This window comes from Mirounga leonina, unplaced genomic scaffold, assembly GCF_011800145.1.
Source record: "Mirounga leonina isolate KUSES-001 unplaced genomic scaffold, KU_Mleo_1.0 Mir_91, whole genome shotgun sequence".
In the NCBI taxonomy this organism is placed as follows: domain Eukaryota; kingdom Metazoa; phylum Chordata; class Mammalia; order Carnivora; family Phocidae; genus Mirounga; species Mirounga leonina.
The window spans coordinates 34077021-34098234 of record NW_023270839.1 but is presented as its reverse complement, the minus strand read 5'-3'; the positions used below and the strand labels follow the sequence as shown (position 1 = coordinate 34098234).

Below are 21214 nucleotides of genomic sequence, written 5' to 3'. Positions count from 1 at the left end.
TTGCTATTCACATGTGTGACCCAAGTCAGTCTAAGGCTGCCATGGGAACAAGTCTCGTTCAACCAGAGACACTTAGAAGCTTTACACTGGGATTTCAACATACACAGCTTCCAGGTTCCCTGTGCTTGAGCGCTTGGCACCTACAGACTTCTGTAGGCGGCCCTGACCTGCCTAGGGAGAGAGATGGGGAGCGAGCCCTAGCCGGAGCCAGCCAGGCTCTCCTCCCAGGCCAGGCACAAGCCACAGCTGCGTCCCAGAACCAGCACCCGCAGACCTCGCTGCCCCACACAAGGCAGCTTTACCACACTCTCGACTGGGGGAAGAAAGGAATTTACTGCAAAACTTCTCAGAGCCTGTATGAATCTCAAAGTGAGTTGCAGTGTTTCCCAAATGTATTTGACTAGCTCCTTTCTTGTCAAAAGCAATTAACATGTGTTGAACTAATAGTTTGGGAAGTTGTTGCTATAAGGCACTCATTTATTTTATGGTGTTTTTTTTTTTTAAGTTAGTGGTTGGAGACCGAGAATGCATTCCCCCGTAGAAAATAATGTTAAATGTGATCAACTGCCCACCAAAAAATAATAACAAATAGTAACCTACGAGGTGGCTGAAATAGGAAAATGCATTCCAACCTTCAACTCTAACAAGGTGTCGCAGGCCCATTTTCGTTTTCCAGCGGTGGTCCTTTAGGACTGACATTCCTGGTCCCACCATGCCTTTGAGACACAGACACATTATGAGGGTTGCTTCTGGTGGCCCTCACCCCAGTGGGCCAGGCGTTCCTGTGTAGGAATGAGAAGATAGTTGAGTAGGTTCTAGAAAGAGAACTGTCATGGTTATCCTCCCATTTTCAATTTTCATAATGAGTCAATCTTGGTATATTTCAGAAGTTTAGGAATGGGTTAGCAATCACTGAAGCCAAGTTCTAGTTTGTTCCATTTGAGAAAATGGTAGGAAGGTCTTTCCCAAAGCCACAAAGACAATAATTTACATGCTACCCATAACAGCTCAAAAAGATATTAGTCAAACCAAGCTTCTACTGATCTTGTTCAGTATAGATTGAATAAATAAAAAACACACAGGACACTTTAAGAAAAATTAACAGCTTTATTTTTCCTCAATATACATTTTAGAAAATAGGTCTAAGGAAAGGTTTCATGAAATAGACCAGAGGACTATATACAAAGTGAAGAGCTCCAAATCAGCGAGACCAAGTGCACGACGGAGCACTCTTCCCCGAGGGCCACAGCAGCCTAGGACCGTCCCATCAGAGGGGAGGCAAGCTCTTGGACAGCTTTTGAGTTCAGCTGAGGAATTGTGCTGATCTTCAGGAGTTTGCTGCTTGCATATTTATTCTTGATGGCCTGCAGAAGTCATCTGTGATTAAGCACACATCAGGACCCCCACCTTCTACTTCACTCCTGGTCTAACTCACAAGTATTTAGGGGCCAGACCCACAATCTCTCCAATTGGTAGGATGATGGCGATTCACTGAAGCCAGCGAGCGCTCTGAGGTCATAATGTGCGACACCTGACAATTTCCTTCCCTGCCCAGCACCGGATAAAACCCAGCTGGTAGCACCGGTGAGGGCGGAAGAAATGATGTCAAGGTCCAAGGAGTAGGCTCTCTCTCCTACATTGCCAGAGGGGTGGGAGGTGGGAGCTGTGTTTATCAGACCTAAGTGCCACCAGGCCATAACAGGTCTGCCAGGACAGGCAGCAACAATGACAACAAAAGCCAAATGGCAACCAGTGCTTAGCAGATCCCAGACAATACCCTCACACTTCCGCAGTGCGCTCAATTACGCGGAAGCTACATGCAAGGAAGCAAAGCAGGTTGTCAGGACACTTGGCACAAATGCCTTGCTCTTTGTCACCAGATCCTTGGTGATATTCGGTGTCACACAAGCACGGGACAGTGCCCAATCCGCTCTGCCTCCACCTCTCAGGTGGGCCACACGGAGACAGGCACCAGGCCCCCAGGAAGCTTTCTGAATGGGCTTCTTGCCCCTCCTTCTTCACCTGCATTCAGGGGCCTTTTGGCCATTGTCCCAGAGGATCCTGGACAGAGGCCCCAAGTCCCCAAGCCTTCCACAGGGCCATTTAAGGGGTTCCAGACGACACGGTGAGCACCTGCCCTGACTGCTGCGTGCCCTCCCCAGGATGCCAGGACGAGTGTGGGTGGAGGCATGGGATGGCTGGCTGACTACACTGGGCCTGGACACGGTTAGCCTAGCTACCTTGTCTTAAAGAGTCTGCTTGTGGGGTATATCCGTATGCTCCATCCCCTGCTGTACTAGAAAAGAGTTTGTGCTACAACAGACTCTCACAAATGTCAGTATTACATTTCCATGAAAACGCAAACGCACATACATATGCATACCCTCACTCACAAAACCCGTATTCTAATGCTTTTCACAGTTTAGGAAGGAGTACTTACGATGAATTTTGTTAAGTTTTCGTTAACTTTCACTACATTTTTGGCCATGTGCTGCATGACTTCCAAGACTTCATTTTCTGTGTATCCAGTATAATACTGCTGCTTTAAGTTCTGGAACGCAATGCAAAGAGAAGGGGCAAGATAAAGCCTCCACTTCTTTAGAAGAGCATTATCTGATACACGTTGACATCACTTACCACTTATGTAAAAGCTATAAAACGATATGCTTACCTTCTGAAAATACAACAGCAGCCCTAAACACTATCGTGGTCCCAGCAAAGCAGCCAGTAAATGCAAGATGACTTTGGCTCTGAGCAAGACTAAATTAAGACGCTGTGCAGCTTCAGCTAAATCAAGTGTCAACGGTCCCATGTTATCAACTTTTAAAGAAGGTTGCACAGGTATAGAAGGTGCTCCAAGTGACAAAGCTTTCACGCTAGCCTCTCTCACCGCACTGAAAGGGGATGGCAAGTGGGACAGAGTAAAAACAAAACCCAACAAAGGAATGACCCCTTCACAGGACTGGCAGAGACCCAGGACTAGCACATCTCACATGTACCCCCCCACCCCAATCAAAGCCCTACTGGGCAGCGGCTGGTGGGGAGCTCGAGAGCCCAGACACCCATATTGTCAGTCAGGGAAAGAGGTTCAGAATTAAGAAATAAACTGGGCCGCAGGCGGCAAGCTAATCTATGAAATCCAGGCTTCTCTTGTGGGGCCCTGCGTAGTTGAGCACTGGAGAACAGAGAATAGAGAAGCCTCTACCCCCAGCCTTCTGACCTAGCCTCCCAGAGAACAAAAATCGAGCAACAGAACAGTTGTTGATTGATAATAAGACCTATCGTGTGTGAAGATATGTAACCTGACTTTATTTCAGTTTTGTAATAAAATTCTAAAGGTTAAAATACATCTGTCTCATATGCACAATATGATTGGGAAAATAAATCACAATTTAATCTTAGTCCTAAAATAGCTTAAAGAACAAAAGGATGAAGCAAGAGCAATCCTGAAATAACACACAACTACTGGCCTTTTGAAATCAATTCCCAGAAAACAGGGAGACCTGCAGTTAATAGGTTTAGAGCCCAAGGAAGGCAGGTCTAAGAGTAAAGTAATTTAGTTAAAATGAGCCCCTGGTATCAGGACCATGTATCATTCATGTATAAGCAGCCTTGTTGCCTCAAGCTTTTAATTTCAAAAAATCTCCAATCTACAGAAAAAATGAAATATTATAATGAACATCTGTATATCCTTTGTGTAGATTCATCTATTATTAACATTTTTTCCACTTTCCCTCTCTTGGTGTCTGCAACTAACTCAATTTCAAATGGTTCAGCAAAAATTCTGTATGTATGTATTCACGCACAATTTTTGAACTATTTGAAAATGAGTTGCAGACGCCATGACACATCACTTCTAAATGTTTCAAAAACATTCCTAAGAAGTATTTTCCCATCTAGCCACAAACCGTTATCACAGAAAAAACATCAACATTTCCACACTATCATCTAGTACATAGTCTATATTCAAATTTCTCCCATTGTTCCAAAAATATCTTGTACAGATTTTTCTTTTAGATCCAGGTGCAATCAAGGTACCTGCCGTGTATCTGGTCTTTAATTTTTTTTAATTTAAAAACGACTCCTATTTTCTTGGCTTTAAATGACAACTTGTTTGAAGGATCCAGGCCAGTTACTTTTAGAACATTTTAAATCTGCGTGTTTCCTGATGACTGGATTCGTGTCAAACATTTTGGGCAAGAATTTCATAGAGGCGATCCTGTATACGTCCTACTGCACCAGAAGACCTGTCAAGTCAGGTAGCATTACCATCGGTGATGCCAAGATTGATCACCAGGTTAAGGTGGTAACTGCCAGACCTCTCTAGCACAAAGGTACAGTTTTTCTTCAGAATTACTACAGATCTGTGGGGTCATATTTTGAGACCATGTGAATCTTGTTCTCCAAAACAATTTCACCTAATGATAAAGGTATCATCAGTTGATTCTCACTTGAATCAGTTATTACATCAGGAGTTACAATCTCATTTCTAACTCTACCATTCTTTCTGCCTTAATTAGCTGGTATTTTACTGATAAAAAAAAAAAAGAGCCCCCCTTCCATACTTTCTTTTGTGTCATTATAAATGCATGGATTTTTAAAAACTGCATTACAATCTATTACTGTCATTATTCTTTTTAAAGCTCAGATTTAGTCAGAACCCTTTCAAGCCAGTTCCTATGTCCTTTTGACGTAGATCTTTGAGAACTTGCTCGGTATCTATTACAAATTGACCTAGGCTCACCTTATACTTCCTCTGCCACGGCCGTGATCTCAGCTGTTTCTCAAAGGAGACCTAGTTCTTAGTGGGTAATGGCATTTAGTATCCAAGATGTAGGCACTGGGTGTGTTCATTGCTACAGGATTATCATTGTTTCCAGGCCCTCTCATTCTTAATTTACTGACAATTTGAAAACAGATTTAATGTTATAGGTGTTCTCCTTTTGTTTGTTTCTTTGTTTTTCTTCAAGATTTTATTTGACAAAGAGAGAGACAGCGAGAGCGGGAACACAAGCAGGGGGAGTGGGAGAGGGAGAAGCAGGCTTCCCACCGAGCAGGAAGCCCGATGCGGGCTCGATCCCAGGACCCCAGGATCATGACCTGAGCCGAAGGCAGACGCCCAACGACTGAGCCACCCAGGCACCCCTCCTTTTGTTTTTAATTGTTAACATATATTATCTTTTTATAGTGAAAATTTTAGTTTTTGATAACACAAATGGTGGTTTTATCCTATAATATTCATAAAAATAGTCTCACAATTACAATAACAGAACACTACTAACAATACAGCTCCTAAGTAAACTTGAAGTCTGTTACCTCTTTCGGTCCTTTGTTTTGTCTAGCTGCATACCAGTAAGGATGCACAGTCCAAATACCGCCTTCAAAAGTTATTTGAATTAATTCTTCCCTCTGTGTTGTTACCAACTTGATATATAGTGACATTGTTGTTTCTGCTTAATTCCACTTAGGGACTCTCATATTGTTCAATATATGAACACTCATATTGTTCAAAAGTCAAAAAAGTTACGTTATACTGTATACAGTTGATAAAAAGTTACAACCAGAAGTCCTGTTCCCATCCTCAGCCTTCTACCCTGCTCCCACCCAACCCCACAGGTATCATTTTCATTAGTTTCTGGTTTACGTGTAGTTTTTGAAAAATTAGAAAATACATAAGCACACATATACCACTCTCTTATTCCCCTTCTTTCTCAGAGAAGATGTCAAATGTATACACTCGTGTAGAGGAAGAGTTCTGCCATGGTGCCCTGGCAATCTCACACATATCTACATAGGGCCACCCAGGCAAAGGCCTGAACCACAGCTTATCTGTCTTGGCAAAATGCTTTGTGATCCTCCTGGAACACAAGAGGATAGGGGTGTGGGAGGAGTGCTCGCTTTCCCTTCTGAATCTCCCCTGAGAGGCTATCATGAGACTTGTTTCTTAACACCTGGTTTCTGATGAGGCTTTCGTTCTGCTGCTCTTGGGGTACATCTACAGACTATAAAGCTATTTAGTGGCAGTCTAGAATTAGCTCGTCCACAAAAGGGTATCCCACGACTCACACTGCAGTCATCTGGTCCCTTTTGTTTCGGTTGCCCTTTTTTGGTGTGTGTGATTGCCAGCAACTCTGGCTACTTGTATGAATCTAAAAGTGGCTCCTTTTACCTTTACTGGCAAAATCAGTGAGGCCTTGGCCTTGCTTTGTCTTAGATGCTTGATGGCTTGCTTGTTTCACTTAAGCAAAGATCCCAGAAGCCTGAGCACATCAGTTGCCGGCGGCCTGGCTCAGGCCTCACAACTCTAGAGCACACTTGGTGCCATGCTGTGTGTGGTTGCCTCACCTCTGTCTGAAGCGTCCCAAGCAGCCTTCTTTTAGGCCTCTAGATTTCAACCATTGCCTCGAGGATAGTGTGCGGAAAATGCTAAGGCCTTTCATATCAAGGGGGCCGAAAATAGAACCTAATTTCTTCTTAACCCAACACTTACCCATTTTCCTTGGCACAGAACCTTCTGGGACAGGCAGGATGCAGCCGCTGCCACCTTTGAAGGGTGATAATGCACCATGTCGTAGTCAATGAGAGTCAGCTCCATCAGATATTTGGCTAAGGTGTGCTGTTCCACATCGACCTATGAAAGAACAGCCGCGGACAGTAAGAAGCACAGCTACTATTACCCTCTTGCAAAATCCTGGGCAAAGGCCTAGGAGCTCAAAGCCACTCGACTCACTGGTCTGCCCAGCAACTACCCTATTCCACAGTATGGTACAAACACAGAGCATGAGGTCTTTTCTCGTAAGAACTGATGAGATATTGGGGCGCCTGGGTGGCTCAGTCGTTAAGCGTCTGCCTTCGGCTCGGGGCATGATCCCAGGGTCCTGGGATCGAGCCCCGCATCGGGCTCCCTGCTCCGCGGGAGGCCTGCTTCTCCCTCTCCCGCTCCCCCTGCTTGTGTTCCCTCTCTCGCTGTATCTCTCTCTGTCAAATAAACAAAATCTTAAAAAAAAAAAAAAAAAAAAGAACTGATAAGCATTAGGACCTATCGAAAAGATGTGTCCTATAAATGCCTACGTTTTCCTTTAATTGGATCAACGTTTCCAGGATAAGACAACAAACAGCAAAATCAAGTCTCATATAGAACCGGAGGCACTTACCTCCCCAGCTTTTGATGCCCGCCTTAAGAAATGTAGTGGCAAAGGTCGACCCAACTCAAATTTCAGTTCTTTCAAAATCAGTGTTTCCATCTCTCGGATTTGGGAACTGGTATAAGCATTGTCTGTGATGTAAACGAAGTCTTCAATATTTGGAGAAAACATCTCCTCATATTTGGAAGCCAAAAGCAGAGCTGTAATCCCAACCAGTTGAAGCTTCTTACGAGAAACAGGCTGAACCTAATTGAAGAAGAATGTGTCAGAAGTCCTACCTAGTGAGAGGACTGGGGCTCTGGGTGGAAGGAAGTGAGAGGGAACCACGTCCTGGAGAAGTACACGTTGTCTCTGCTCACACCCATCTTACAAGCACAGGTAACATCTGTGTTAATAGCAGGTACCATCAAGGGTTCCTGGCTGGCTCCGTTGGTGGAGCACGTGACTTTATCTCGGGGTTGTGGGTTCGAGCCCCACATGGGGTAGACAGATTACTTAAAAATAAAATAAAATAAAAAAAATAGTGGGTACCATCACTACTCCCAGCAGCCGTCTGTTATTTGAGTATTCAGTATATGCTGGGCACAGTGCTAAGATGCCAAAAATCATCTCATTGAATCCTTGCAAAAATCCTAGGAAGCGAATGTATTTTCCCCTACTTGCAAAGAGATGGCCTGAGAAGAGATTCAGACACTAGCTCCAGATCACTCAATTGCTCAGTAGGGAAGAATTATGCCTGAGAACCAAGCTCCTAGTCTGCTCCAGCCCTGTCATCCTGGCTTGAGTACCTGGGGGCAGCCCCAACATGGCATTCAACATGTCTGCATCAAGATGAGGCCCAGCCAAACAGCAGGATTAAATAATGGATGCCTAGGGATGAGGAAGGGGAGGGTCTCTCAAACACTTCCTTAATCCTTACCAAAAGTACACTCATTATTCAGCATTAAGAATCTCCAAAGAGGCTCTAGAGTCGGGGAAAATCTCAGTTCAGGGTGTTTCCCTTAAATTCCCTTTTCTTTTAAAAGAGACTTTGCAGGGCACCTGGGTGCCTCAGTCGTTAAGCGTCTGCCTTCGGTTCAGGTCATGATCCCACGGTCCTGGGATTGAGCCCCACATCAGGCTCCCTGCTCAGTGGGAAGCCTGCTTCTCTCTCTCCCACTCCCTCTGCTTGTGTTCCCTCTCTCGCTGTGTCTCTCTGTCAAACAAATTTTTTAAAATCTTAAAAAAATAAAAAAATAAAATAAAAGAGACTTGGCTTTCCTTGCTTCAACTCTCATTATTGAAAATCTACCTAAAATATAACTGCTCTCCTACCCAGTGAGGAATGTATAATGCAAGCCACTGAATCTATGCTTTCTTAGGATTCTGCAGTATCTCAGGGTCATTATTATAATAATCACCATTATTACTGTACTGTTGGGGCAGAATTTGTACCTGAGCTGTATCATAAATGTTGACTTGAAATAAATAAATCCCAATCTGCAGGGCTCCTGGCTGGTGTATCACACACGAGTGCTTTCTGTCTGGCGTTTCTTCTAAGTGGTCAGCATTTTGTGTCACCAGGCAATAACTATTTCCATGACCACTCTGCCTCTCAGCTGAATCTCTTACATTCCTCGGCTTCAGACCTCCCATTCTCAGTACACTGCCCACACACACTCCCGACCCCTTTCTTAACAATTCTGCCTCCTCTCTCCTACACGGTTTCACGCCACAGCTGGCTGGAAACTGCCAAGTTCTCTAGCCAGACTCCTCATTTTTCAGACAAGGAAACCTAACCAAGGATTACCAAACTACAAGCTGCCGGGAAATCGTGGAAGCAGGCCTGGAAAACCAGCACCCGCAGGCACCACAGGCTTCGGGCTGACTTTCAGACCTCCTGCTGGTATGTTTGCTCAGAGGAACGACTGGCCACGCAGTGCCAAGCCCCCGACCCCCCAGCACTTTTCGGCAGGCTGACCTAGCAGAAACACCCAGCAGCGGTCAGCATCATCAGAGGTTGGATACACCTAGCTACTTCTCCCTCTAGCCGCTCAAGTTCCTTGGTTTCTCACCAAGTGGCTTTTGATCTTTTCTTCAGGTATCAGCCTTTGGTGTTGCAGAATGCCATTACAGTGAGCCCCCGAAGCCACGCTCACCTGTAAAAATCGGTCCATGATGGCGACGCACATGTACAGAGTCTCCTGAAGCAGCCTAAACTTGAAGTGGACTTGCACCAGCCAGTCCACCAGGATGGCGCGCATGCGTCCGTTTATCTCTCTTCCATCTAAGAAGTGTGGATTTATGGATTGCAGAACCTGTCGGTGGAATTCAAAGTTTTAAAGGCTGACCTCATTTCCTTCCCAGCTGTATGGTAAATGCCGCATTGCTTGCACAACCAAAACACAAAGGCCCACTCACCTCAAGCTGCCGTAGATACTGGTAGATATCCTTAACGTAGTCGCTGCAGAGCTGAGGGTTCTCCCAGTCCTCATGATCAATGTCCTCGATTTTGCAGAGCAAGGCATCAGAGAAAGCTTGGCAGAGATTCTCTTCCTTCATGGAGATATCCTCCTGTGGGGTGGAAGGACCCTACATGAACGAATTAAAGTGCATGCATCACTACCTTGGCAGTAGCCTTAATTGTTAATCAGAGCCAAATACGAGCAGAGTCAACTGGTTTAAAAGTATCATATGCATTTTTAAAATACGTGAAAGCCAAAACAAATTTCAGAGTAAGGTGAATAATTCAAGGTGTAGTAGATGAAGTTTTTAGAGATATACTCCTCTGTTTAAAATTCTCTAATTTCACTCCAAGGGAAAACCTGAGTCCTCATGATGGCCTTGGGGGCTTGCATGATCGGGCTTTGCCCTCTTCCTCTGCTGACCCATCTATTTCTCTCCCCTTGGTTGGCCTCATGGCAGCCTCCCTCACTGCAAGCAGGCTCCCTCTTCCCACAATGCTCTTGCTCTTATCCCTGCACCCCCATGGGCAATTCTCTCACCTTCAAGTTTTGTTTAAATGTTACCTTCTCAATTAGGTCTATCCTGACCCCTGTTTTAAATTACCATCTGTCCCCTATGCCCCCCTCTCCACATGCATCATTTCTCTTACTGTGTTTTTCCCCATAGAACCTGTAACGCTGTAACATACTGTGGAGTTTACTTATATATGATGTATATTATTTTCTGTCTACCTCTGCTAGACTGTCAGCTCTACAGAGCTTATGGAGGTAGCAGAGGTAGAAAATAATATATTTATAAATACATTCATAAATAAATAATACATTTATTTAAACTGATTTTATTCCCTACAGCATCTCAAATGTCTACATCATCCCTGACACATAGTAGGTGCTTAGTAAATATTTACTGAGTGAAAGAAACTTAAACACCTAGGTGCAGAAACTCTTAGAGCTGACAGTTCACTTCAGCTGTAGCCTCTTCTGTGGGTATACAGATTTCCCCTCATAAACTAATTTATTCTGAATTGAGAAACTGGCAACTAAAAAGCAGAAAAGCGCATTCCGGCCTATGAATAAAATAGAAGGAAGCAAAGACCGAGCAAGTACACATCCAGTATTTTCTTACGCTGACTGGGTGAGTATTAAAAAAAAAAAAAAAAAATCATACAAATTAAAAATTTATAAAGTAAGTTAAAACAAGTGTTTAGTAATGAAGTATAAATAACCCATTACTTTTTAAAAGAATAAGAGGTACTTCTCGAAGTAAAACCTAACAAGCCTGCTAGGCTATAAAGAGTATGTATTAAAGAAATAAAATACAGAAAGAGAGAAGGCTGTATAATAAACAATTTTTTTTTAATTTTTTTTTTTAATAAACAATTTTAATGGACATTGAAGCTCAGTGATGATAGTTTCCAGGCTTAAGGAAGGATGAAACAACAACAGCAAAATATATATAGCAATTCAAAACCCATCCTTCCCTCCTACATCAGTTCTCAAACTGAGGGAGGGCCAACTGAGCAAGAGTCATGCAGGTATACGTGCCATTTATTCAAGAACTTTCAAACCTCAAGGGACTAGAATGAATAAGAGCTACTTGGGGCACTAGGGAGAAACCTAGATAAGGTTACCAGAGAGGGTAAGACCTCAAGGAAAATGAGTGGGCAAAAGGTACGCAAGTACAGAGTCCCAGAGGAAGCCAAGAAACAAAAGAAACGAAGTCTGGGAAGTGCACGTTGATTTGGGATGGCAGGAGCTAGTGCGTGACGTGTGAGAAGATGGGCTGGAAAGGTGAGCGAGAACCCGGCTAAGGAGTTTACATTTTACCAAAAGGGAAGTGAATCCACTGAAGGAACTGATCAAGAGCAGCAAGAATCAGAGGCGCCTGGCTGGCTCAGTTGGTACAGCGAGCAACTCTTGATCTCGAGATTGTGGGTTCGAGCCCCATGTGGGGTGTAGAGATTACTTAAAAATAGAATCTCTTTATTTTTAAAAAAAATTTTTTTTAAAGATTTTATTTATTTATTTGACAGAGAGAGACACAGCAAGAGAGGGAACACAAGCAGGGGGAGTGGGAGAGGGAGAAGCAGGCTTCCCACGGAGCAGGGAGCCCGATGCAGGGCTCGATCCCAGGACCCTGGGATCATGACCTGAGCCGAAGGCAGACGTTCAACGACTGAGCCACCCAGGCGCCCCCCAAATAGAATCTTTTTAAAAAAAGAGTGACTAGAATCAGATGTACATTTTAATGAGCACATACAGCTAGGTTAAGTTCAAGGATAAGCATCATCAGTGTCCCCGGGAAATGCAGTCAGTAGTGGGAAGCCTGTTTAAGGAGGCAGAGGTTACGGTCTTGTGCTATGTGTGCTGCCTGAGCAGCTTGAAATGCTTACCCATGTCTATCCAGAGGTACGCCTGAGGTTAGCCATAGCCCGAAGCTATCAGGAGAACACATGGGTCATTGCTCTGGCCCTTATTTTACAATTTCTTAAAAGCATTCCTCTTGGGCTCCAACATAATTTAATTATTATAAAATCCTTCCTGAGATCCCACTGTCTGTGCAGGTAGTGGCCTAAGCCCTTCGGGCCCACTGTGTAATACTCTGTCCAGTGTCTGTTGCATGCAAAGCTAAAAGTTTTCTCAGCTAGTTAACCATCACAAACTTGTGGATGACAAAGTGGTCTGAGAATAAAAACCTTCCAATTAGATTAATGAATGAGTTCTGTCAGTTGTCAGAGACAAGTGAAAAGTCATGTCAGAAACAATAAATGTGGGGCGCCTGGGTGGCTCAGTTGGTTGGGCGACTGCCTTCGGCTCAGGTCATGATCCTGGAGTCCCGGGATCGAGTCCCGCATCGGGCTCCCTGCTCGGCGGGGAGTCTGCTTCTCCCTCTGACCCTCCTCCCTCTCATGCTCTCTGTCTCTCATTCTCTCTCTCTCAAATAAATAAATAAAATCTTTAAAAAAAAAAAAAAAGAAACAATAAATGTGAGTTTTTGCTGAGCTTCAGAAGCTCCAGTTTGGTAAGGAGCAGGGCGGGGTCTGAGCTGAGTTTGGTGAGAGAATATACTACTATTAATATGCAAACATGTAGGTGTTTGTGCAAGTTTTTGGTAACCAGAGTTCCTTTATTTACCAGATTTATAATAAACAATGTCAATTAAGTGCAACAAGAAAGGACTCCCAGAAAAACTGTTGTTTCCAATTAGACAGTTCACGATTTGTAGCAGTTAAGTGTGTACTTGCGCAAACATAGGCACACACAATTACAGAAAGGCAAAATCATTTACTGGAATAGCTTTAGGGAATACAGTGAAATGGAATTTGGAGGGTAAGGAGAGTAGTAAAAATAAACTGACTTTCTATTCTATGTACTTGATATATTTCTGTAGTATTTTGCTTTGTTATGACTGGGTTTCTTGTGTGATTAAAAATAAAAGGCACTCTTTTTAAAAAAAAAAGTGAAAAGTTGTGCTTACTTCCCCTTTATACATAGTTTTTGTATTAGGGATAGTTAACCATAAAACATCCTCATGGTTGAATGACTATTGTAGAGGCATTTTTAGGCAACAGGCTTGAGCAGGGGAACTTGGGGCCCACAGCGACCACCGAGCTGAATGCCAACAGGCTCATTAAGCAAACCACCTGGAAGAGCCGTAGGCACAGATTCCGAAGATTACCAGAAACGGGAAAATTCCATACATTCCCATCCTCCCTTGTTCCACCCTGTACCTGTGGCCCCTCATCACCCTCTTCTGGCAGACAGTCTCTCCATTGCTGTCCGGCCCACAGCTCCCTGGTCAGTAACCATCGCTCTCTTTTGTTCTGCCGTGGGTGAATCCTTTCACCACCCACACCGCTGGCCCCCACCCAATTGGCACCCCACATTTGGTGGCCCCCCATCTGATCAGAGAGTCCCACAACTGTCACTGCATTTAGTGTTTAGATTAAATCTCTAAATCTAAAACTTCATCTGAATTTCTAGCTCTGACTCCCGTGGCACCTCTCCGAAGTGTGCATCTCTCTCTGCCACAGCCTATTAGAACGCGTGCTCGGGCATTTCTGCACTTGGCTGGGGGCTCCTTGAGGACAGAGTGGGTGGCTCATTCACCTGATTTCTCCAGTGCCCAGCAAACCAGGGGGCTAGGAAAAAATCTTCTCCTTCCTTTCACATACAACTCAGTGTTTGCCAAAGCCTCATTGGTCAGCAAAAAAATAAATAACAACAAAAACACTGGTTCCTCTAAAAATGGCAGGATAATCCACTTCTGTAAACACCTGTGAATGGCTGAAACCCTTTCAAGTTCTCAGCCAGAGCCCTTTGTGATTCAGCTGCAAACTCTGGTTTTGCAGAGTATAGTAATGGATTTGGCTGGGAACATCTGCTTTCATGAGCACATGGCTTATAAATTTTCCAGGGCTCACTGCTGCTAGAACCCTGTGCTCAACAGGCATTGCCACATCCCCAGGGACCACCTATAAAGGAGCAGCAATGACTGCAGATAGAGCAGATGACAAAGTAAAAGCCAGATGGCTGACCAGATCCAGGCAAGCAGAGGGGCTCGTCTGCCAGGAGGAGGAGCTCCCCCTAAACTGGGCACTTAATGATCTCTTCTGTACTACGTTTCTCAGAGAAAAGTGTATTTGAATTGGAAGTAATTATTGTTCATTAATCCCTGATGTCTTCTAAAACTAGAAGCACATTTCAGCCACGGAAGTGATACTTATACGAATGGAGTTACAGGTCCATCATTCTTTATCTGAAACACAGTGGCCTCAAATTTGTCAGGAAGCTAAGGCAAAAGGAGTCCCCAAGGAAAGGTAGAGTAATTCAGAAAGAGTGGACATGCAGAAGTCACAGGAGGACATTTCTCCTTTGTTTTGTTCATAACATTTTTTGTTGTTTTTCTTTTTAGAAAAGTAATATGTACCTAAGGTGAAAAAAATCTGAAAAATTTTTATTTTTTTAAAGATTTTATTTGTTTATTTGACATAGACAGCGAGAGAGGGAACACAAGCAGGGGGAGTGGGAGAGGGAGAAGCAGGCCTCCCGCGGAGCAGGGAGCCTGATGCGGGGTTTGATCCCAGGACCCCGGGATCATGACCTGAGCCAAAGGCAGACACCTAAAGATTGAGCCACCCAGGCGCCCCAAAATCTGAAAATTTTAAGGAGGAAAATGAAAATGAATCTTAAGCCCAACATAATACTCAAAAATAACTACCATCAAATTTTGCATATAAATTTTAGGGGCACCTGGGTGGCTCAGTCGGTTAAGCATCCAACTCTTGATTTCAGCCAGGTCATGATCTCAGGGTTGTGAGATCAAGCTCCGTGATGGGCATGGAACCTGCTTAAGATTCTCTCTCCCTCTGCCCCTCTCCCCATCAAAAAAAAAACCACACTTTGCACACATTTAAAAGCAAATCTGGGGGCGCCTGGGTGGCTCAGTTGGTTGAGCGACTGCCTTCGGCTCAGGTCATGATCCTGGAGTCCCTGGATCGAGTCCCGCATCGGGCTCCCTGCTCAGCGGGGAGCCTGCTTCTCCCTCTGACCCTCCCCCCTCTCATGTGCTCTCTCTCTCTCTCTCATTCTCTCTGTCTCAAATAAATAAATAAATAAAATCTTAAAAAAATAAAAATAAAAAAAAAATAAAAGCAAATCTGGGGCACCTGGGTGGCTCAGTCAGTTAAGCATCCAACTCTTGATTTTGGCTCAGGTTGTGATCTCAGGGTCATGAGATCAAACTCTGCACTGGATACGAAGCCTGCGTAAGATTCTCTCTCTCCCTGTCTACCCCTCCCACCCCGTCCCCGGCCTCCCTGCCCCCCACATGCACGCACTCTCTCTCTCTGGAAAATAAATTTTTTAAAAAAAGGAAATCTGGGGTTGTACTGCATTCTATTGTGTTATAATCTGATTTTTCTACTAATGTAACATACATTTTGACATCTTTAAATATTCTACCAAAACATGATATTAATGGTCCATGTATTTTCATTAAATGGATTTAAGCTGCTCCGGTAATTCCACCACTGGGTATCTACCCAAAGAAGACGAAAACACTAATTTGAGAAGATATATGCTCCCCTGTGTTTACTGCAACATTATTTACAATAGCCAAGATATGGAAGCAACCCAAGCATCCATCCACAGATGAATATAAAGAAGATACGGTGTATATACAATGGAATATTACTCAGCCCCTAAAAAAGAATAAAATCTTGCCATTTGCAACAACATGATTTGATCTAGAGGGTCTAATGCTAAGTGAGACAAATACCATATGATTTCACTCATATGCGGATTTTAAGAAACAAAACAAATGAACAAAGGAAAAAAGAAAAGACAGGGGTACCTGGCTGGCTCAGTCAGAAAAGCATGTGACTCTTGATTTCAGGGTTGTGAGTTTGAGTCCCATGTTGGGGGTAGAGATTTCATACATAAACAAACTTAAAAAAAAAAAAAAAAGGAAAGAAAAGGAAAAAAGAGACAAACCAAGCCAACCAAACCAAACCGGCTCTTAAATATAGAAAAAAAACTGGTGGTTGCCATAGGGGAGTTGGGTAGAGGGAACGGGTGAACTAGGTGAAGGGGATTAAGAGTATACTTATCATGGTGAGCAATGAGTCATGTATAGGGTTGTTGAATCACTATATTGTACACCTGAAACTAATGTAATACTGTATGTTAATTATACTTGAACTTAAACAGATAGATTTAACCAATCTTCTAATATTTCTCTATTACATAAGAGATATTCATTACAGCACTATTTAAAAATCCTTGGTGTGCCTCTAATAATTTTCTTAGGATAAAAACAGATTTACTGGGCATGGAGAATAACCTTTTGAAAGACACTGCCAAATCGCCTTCCAGACATGTGGGAGGAACCACATTCAAACAGTCACCCGTATCAAATGCTACATAATGGTTAAGAGGTCAAAGCTGAAAAGCTGCTTTGGTTTGGCATTTAGGCACTAGAAACCTCCAAGGAAAGGCCTATGAAAGTAAGGTCGATCTTTAGGATTTGTTCTGGCTTTTGTTCTTGATTTGACGCTCTCTGTCCTGCCTTAGGAAAAGCAACATGCTTGCAACCATCACCTGCAAGCAGAAGGCTCCCATGTCTGCCCCTCTCCTTCAGATGCTGAGGGCATATTTCTGAGTGCCTTTCCCCATGGAGGTTTCTCTGTTACCTCAACAAATCTAAAGCCAAATGAGGTGCCTTCCCCAGAACTACCTCCCTTCCCTGACTTTCCCATTTCTTTACTAACTTATTGCATAAATGGTTTCTTAAATACTCAAGTGCTTGCTTAAGGCTCTTATTCTTCCTCTGCAAACAACACAGCCAACGAATTCCTTCTAAATATAGGACGATGTCCCTGGAACCAGTTGGTATACCCCAACACATTCCATGTGGTTTCTTAGCACCCTGTAGGTAGTGGTATGTGGGTGAGTGCTTAGGGGAGATCCAGGCTAGTTCAAGACCCTCATCAGCTCTTGCGTGACAATTGCAATGCCTCCTCATTTAGGTCCCTCCCATGGCCAGCCTACACTGCTTTCATCATTTCCCACCTCCTCAAAACTTTCCACAGGTTTCTCACTGCCTGATGGGATAAAATCCAAATTCCAAGGCCTTCAAATCCAACTGCAACCTTTTCCCCAACTTTATGTTTTGCTTATTCCCACAAACCTTCTGACCCAGCTTAGATGTGCTGACTCCTTAGCCCAAGGACAAGATCATAGGACTCCTTCTGCTTTGGTGCCTTGATTCCTACTGTGCTTGGTTCCCCCCAAAAAAGTGTTCTTTCCTATCAGCATCTCTCTATCCTTAAAATTCACACTGATTCCATGAAGTTTCCCCTGACCACTCCATCCCTTAGTGTTCTCTCCCTCCTGTAGAAACACTTTCTGAAGCATGGTGCTTCCATCTACCCTAGACATTTGAAGCTCAATCATCCATTGTCCAGGGGCATCTGGCATCATTCCCTGGGACTACTAATTTAACTTCAGGTGCACGTGCCCCTTCTGGATAAGTCTCCTCAAGGCAAGATATCTCTTTAACAGCCTTAACACTACTGGATAGGCATAGTAAGTGCTCAATATATATATTTCTTGAATATATCCAATGTATTATTTTGAAAAATTTTAAACAAGTTATAGACATGTTATTAATGTATATTATAGAGAGAAAGAGAGAGAGAGAGAGAGCACCCAAGTGCGGGCGCTGGAAAGAGCAAAGCAGTGATTGTTGTATTCTCAGCACCTACAACAGCGCCTGTCCTATAGTAATTACAGGCCAATGGGTCCATTAGCATTCTAACTCCAACTGAGTTAACCAGTCACAGAGACCACAATTTATCAACACAAAATTTTGGTATTACCTTATTCCTATATGATGAGTACGAGTCTCAGAACTGTAAGATTTCACAGCCTCATGGGCAAGCTCATTCTTATAATGGATTATAAAACTGACCAAATTTCACTTTGAGATCACTAAATTTATTTGACTATCAAGGTAATTAACTTTGTTATTCAAGGTCAAAACATTATAGTAAGTACCATCACTAAAAGGATGTGTACGTTCAATTTGTACACAAATTCAAAGGTCAGCTCTAGTTATGAATGTTCTTCAAAACTTGCAGTGATTGGGGCGCCTGGGTGGCTCAGCTGGTTAAGCGTCTGCCTTCGGCTCAGGTCATGATCCCAGGGCCCTGGGATTGAGCCCCGCATTGGGCTCCCTGCTCAGTGGGGAGTCTGCTTCTCCTTCTCTCTCTCCTGCCACTCTCCCTGTTCATGCTCTCTCTCTCTCTCTCAAATAAACAAATAAAATCTTAAAAAAAAAAAAAAAAGTTGCAGTGATGATAAAGGCACCCTCTCAGTCTAGCCAAAAACCAGCTACTTCGTACGTTTGTAAAGAGAGAACATCCTACCTTTGGAGCCAACACTTCCATCTGTACTGGTTTCACAGAAGCAGTAGGTTTCAGTTGTTTGTTGACATTTGTTTTGGTGGGTTGAACAGGTATTTTGGTGTTCTGAGCTTTCTACAAGGAAAAAGAAACATAAATAGGGCAAGATAGTGTTGCTTCTCAGAGGTATACACAATCAGCCTAGTGTGAACACGGACAGTCCTCATGGCTGTTACCTTAGCTACTTGTGTAGCTCTGGTTGTAACTCTATTTCCAATTTCTTCTAAAACTGCCCGTCTGATTGTCACATGACTCTTAGCTTTAGAATTAACTCCAGTGTCAGCATTCTCCAAATCAGTGGACACCTTAAAAAAAAAAGAGAGAGAGAGAGAAAGTTAATGATGAATTGAGACAACTTATAATACTTTGCTAATGTCAGATATCCAAATGCAGAATTTGGAGAATGTAAATATGCGGAGATCAATTTGTGAGAGGGAAAAGATACATTTTTTTAGGAAGACTAAAAATGCTATTTGTGATTGATCACGTCACTTGAAATTAGGCAAATCACTTATCCACCTTATCTGTAAAATAAATAATCCCATTAAGAGGTTTCAAGATAAGTGATTATTTCTTATATAGCACCCACTTGTTAAAGATCCCTGTATACCAAATTAATCTATTTAAAAATCTTTCTTTAGAGTAGCTTGGTTAAGAGTCCTACTCTTGATTTCAGCTCAGGTCATGTTCTCAGGGTCGTGAGATCCAGCCCCCCACCTCGGGCTCTGCGCTAGGCATGAAGCCTGCTTAAGATTCTCTCTCTCCCTCTCCCTCTGCCCCTCCCCAACCACATGTGCAAGCTCTCACTATAATAAAAACTTTAGGGAGATTAATAACAAGTACAATTAAAACATTATTAAAAAGCCATAATAGGTCCAGATGTTTAAAACCTAAACTAGCTTTGATTCTCACGCCATTCTACAAATAAGAAGTGCTCCTATAGACATGATCTTTAGAGATACTGCCTTTTAAAATGAGGTTGCCATAGCACGGACTCTTTTATATTAAGGATACTTAGAAAGGAAATTGTTTTCACAGGTAAAATAGTTTTACTCTCAAATTCAGAGAAAGTTGAAATGGTATGGAATAAAAAATCATTAGTTGACCTTAACCTACTTTTGACAGAATGTGCTTAGAAACAAAACTTGCTAGAAAAAGCAATTCATACAAAAAAGTTTATTTTATTGTAGAGGTGATAAACATTTCATGAGAAAAAAAAACCAGAATGTACTATCCCTGAGAATTTGAGTCCTAATCTTAAAAATCTCCCAACAGGGGGTTTGAATGGATCTACAAGGATAGACAGAGGGGGCAGGAGAAAACTCAAGCCTTCCCTGAATAGAAAGAATTTGACAGTGAAAGAACTTTATGGGACAGATTAGACAAAAATTACTTGTCAGTTCAACTTCGAGCCACAAAAGGATAGGAATTAAATAGTGAATGTATTCAACTTATTAGGATTCTCAAAAGCACACTGTTCAATTTTTTCCAGCAGTAATTGCCAATTTTTAAAAAGTGTTTGAAATTTTAATGCTTATGGGTCGAAGCCTGGTAATCTAAGTTTAAATCCATCTGGAGGGGAAAACTGGCAGCTTTTAACTAGGCTTATAGTCAGGAGGATGGAACTCAGGTGTGTCAGGGCCCTCCATTTTCCAGCAAAGGAAAAGTAGACGCAGATACAATTCAAGCCCACAGAAAAAAAAAAAAACATTCAAAACACCATTAACACTTGCATTTTTGCAAAGAGGAAACAAATGAATCTGGAACCTTCTCTCTGTTTACATTTGTACCAAATTATATGCAAAATCTTTATTACACTTGATTAAAGAAATTAATTTTTTAAAATGATAGACGCATAAGTTAGTGAACTTAACCTGGAAGACTTCGAGCGCGGAAATAAATAGGAAACTTAACACAAAATGAAATGTGAAAAATCCGAAAAACAGCCATGACTGCTGGCTGATCAAACATTCAAAACAGTTGACCACCTAGTTTCTTCCAGTCCTTCTCCCCATCCCCCATCCCTTAGCTGGCAAGGAGTTTGAGAACAGAGGAAGGAAATTACAACAACCTCTCTTTAGATAGCACTCGAACAACAAAGAGCCCTCGGAGATCGCTCACTGAGTACCAAGTCCAGTGCTGGAGAGGCTCACTTGACAGGTGCCACCTCCGAGGCGCTTTCCTACGCTTTCCTCACTCCTACATTTCCCGCACCCCTGGGCTGGCCAGGGCGGAAACGGGGAACCCAGAGCGGATCCGAGGAGGGGAGAGGTTGGCAAAGAGGACAGGCCGCAGGCTGGGGCGCAGGGGAAGCGGGCAGGAGGCGAGCGCGGCGCCCGTTGGGACGAAGAAGCCCTGCGCAGGAGAGAGAGGAGGCTAGAGGCGGGTGACCGGGCTGCGCGGCCGAAGAGCCTGGCCGGTGTGGGGGGTCTGCCGGGCCCACTCACCGTCGGGCGTCGGAGCAGCGCCATGTGGGAAGGGGCAGGCAAGAATGCCAGCCCGGCCCAGGGAGGGACGCGGACCGGAGAGGGAGGACACCAACTTCCGCGGCGCCGTTAGCTCCGCACTCCGGCCCGCACCGCTTAAGACCTTCGCAACGTCGCCTTGTTACAGGATTCAAATATCGCGCCGCTCGCGCCCCCATTGGGCGGTCTTACGT

General features: G+C 43.5%; 1 protein-coding gene across 2 annotated transcripts; it reads right to left on the bottom strand.

Annotated features, from left to right (window-relative positions):
* Positions 1–1085: 1085 nt before the first annotated feature.
* Positions 1086–21132, bottom strand: CCNB2 (cyclin B2). Of its 2 annotated transcripts, none has more exons than XM_034994437.1 (9): positions 21003–21132; positions 18732–18860; positions 18520–18630; positions 9546–9716; positions 9284–9442; positions 7155–7391; positions 6491–6631; positions 2441–2551; positions 1086–1364 (listed from the first exon to the last, which is right to left on the bottom strand). In XM_034994437.1, exons 1-9 carry the CDS (start codon positions 21024–21026, stop codon positions 1254–1256), a joined length of 1194 nt encoding a protein of 397 aa, XP_034850328.1. In that variant the 5' UTR covers positions 21027–21132; the 3' UTR covers positions 1086–1253. The 2 variants fall into 2 exon arrangements, with proteins under 2 accessions (XP_034850328.1, XP_034850329.1); XM_034994438.1 differs by having other exon boundaries at positions 9546–9698; positions 21003–21125.
* Between the last annotated feature and the right edge of the window lie 82 nt (positions 21133–21214).

Coding starts and splice junctions, on each gene's coding strand:
- CCNB2 (XM_034994437.1), bottom strand. CDS start 21,026: ATGGCGCTGCTCCGACGCCCGACG. Junction 18,861..21,002: donor CGCTGCTCCGACGCCCGACG/GTGAGTGGGCCC, acceptor TTTTTTTTTAAG/GTGTCCACTGATTTGGAGAA. Junction 2,552..6,490: donor TTCTGTGCCAAGGAAAATGG/GTAAGTGTTGGG, acceptor ATTGCGTTCCAG/AACTTAAAGCAGCAGTATTA.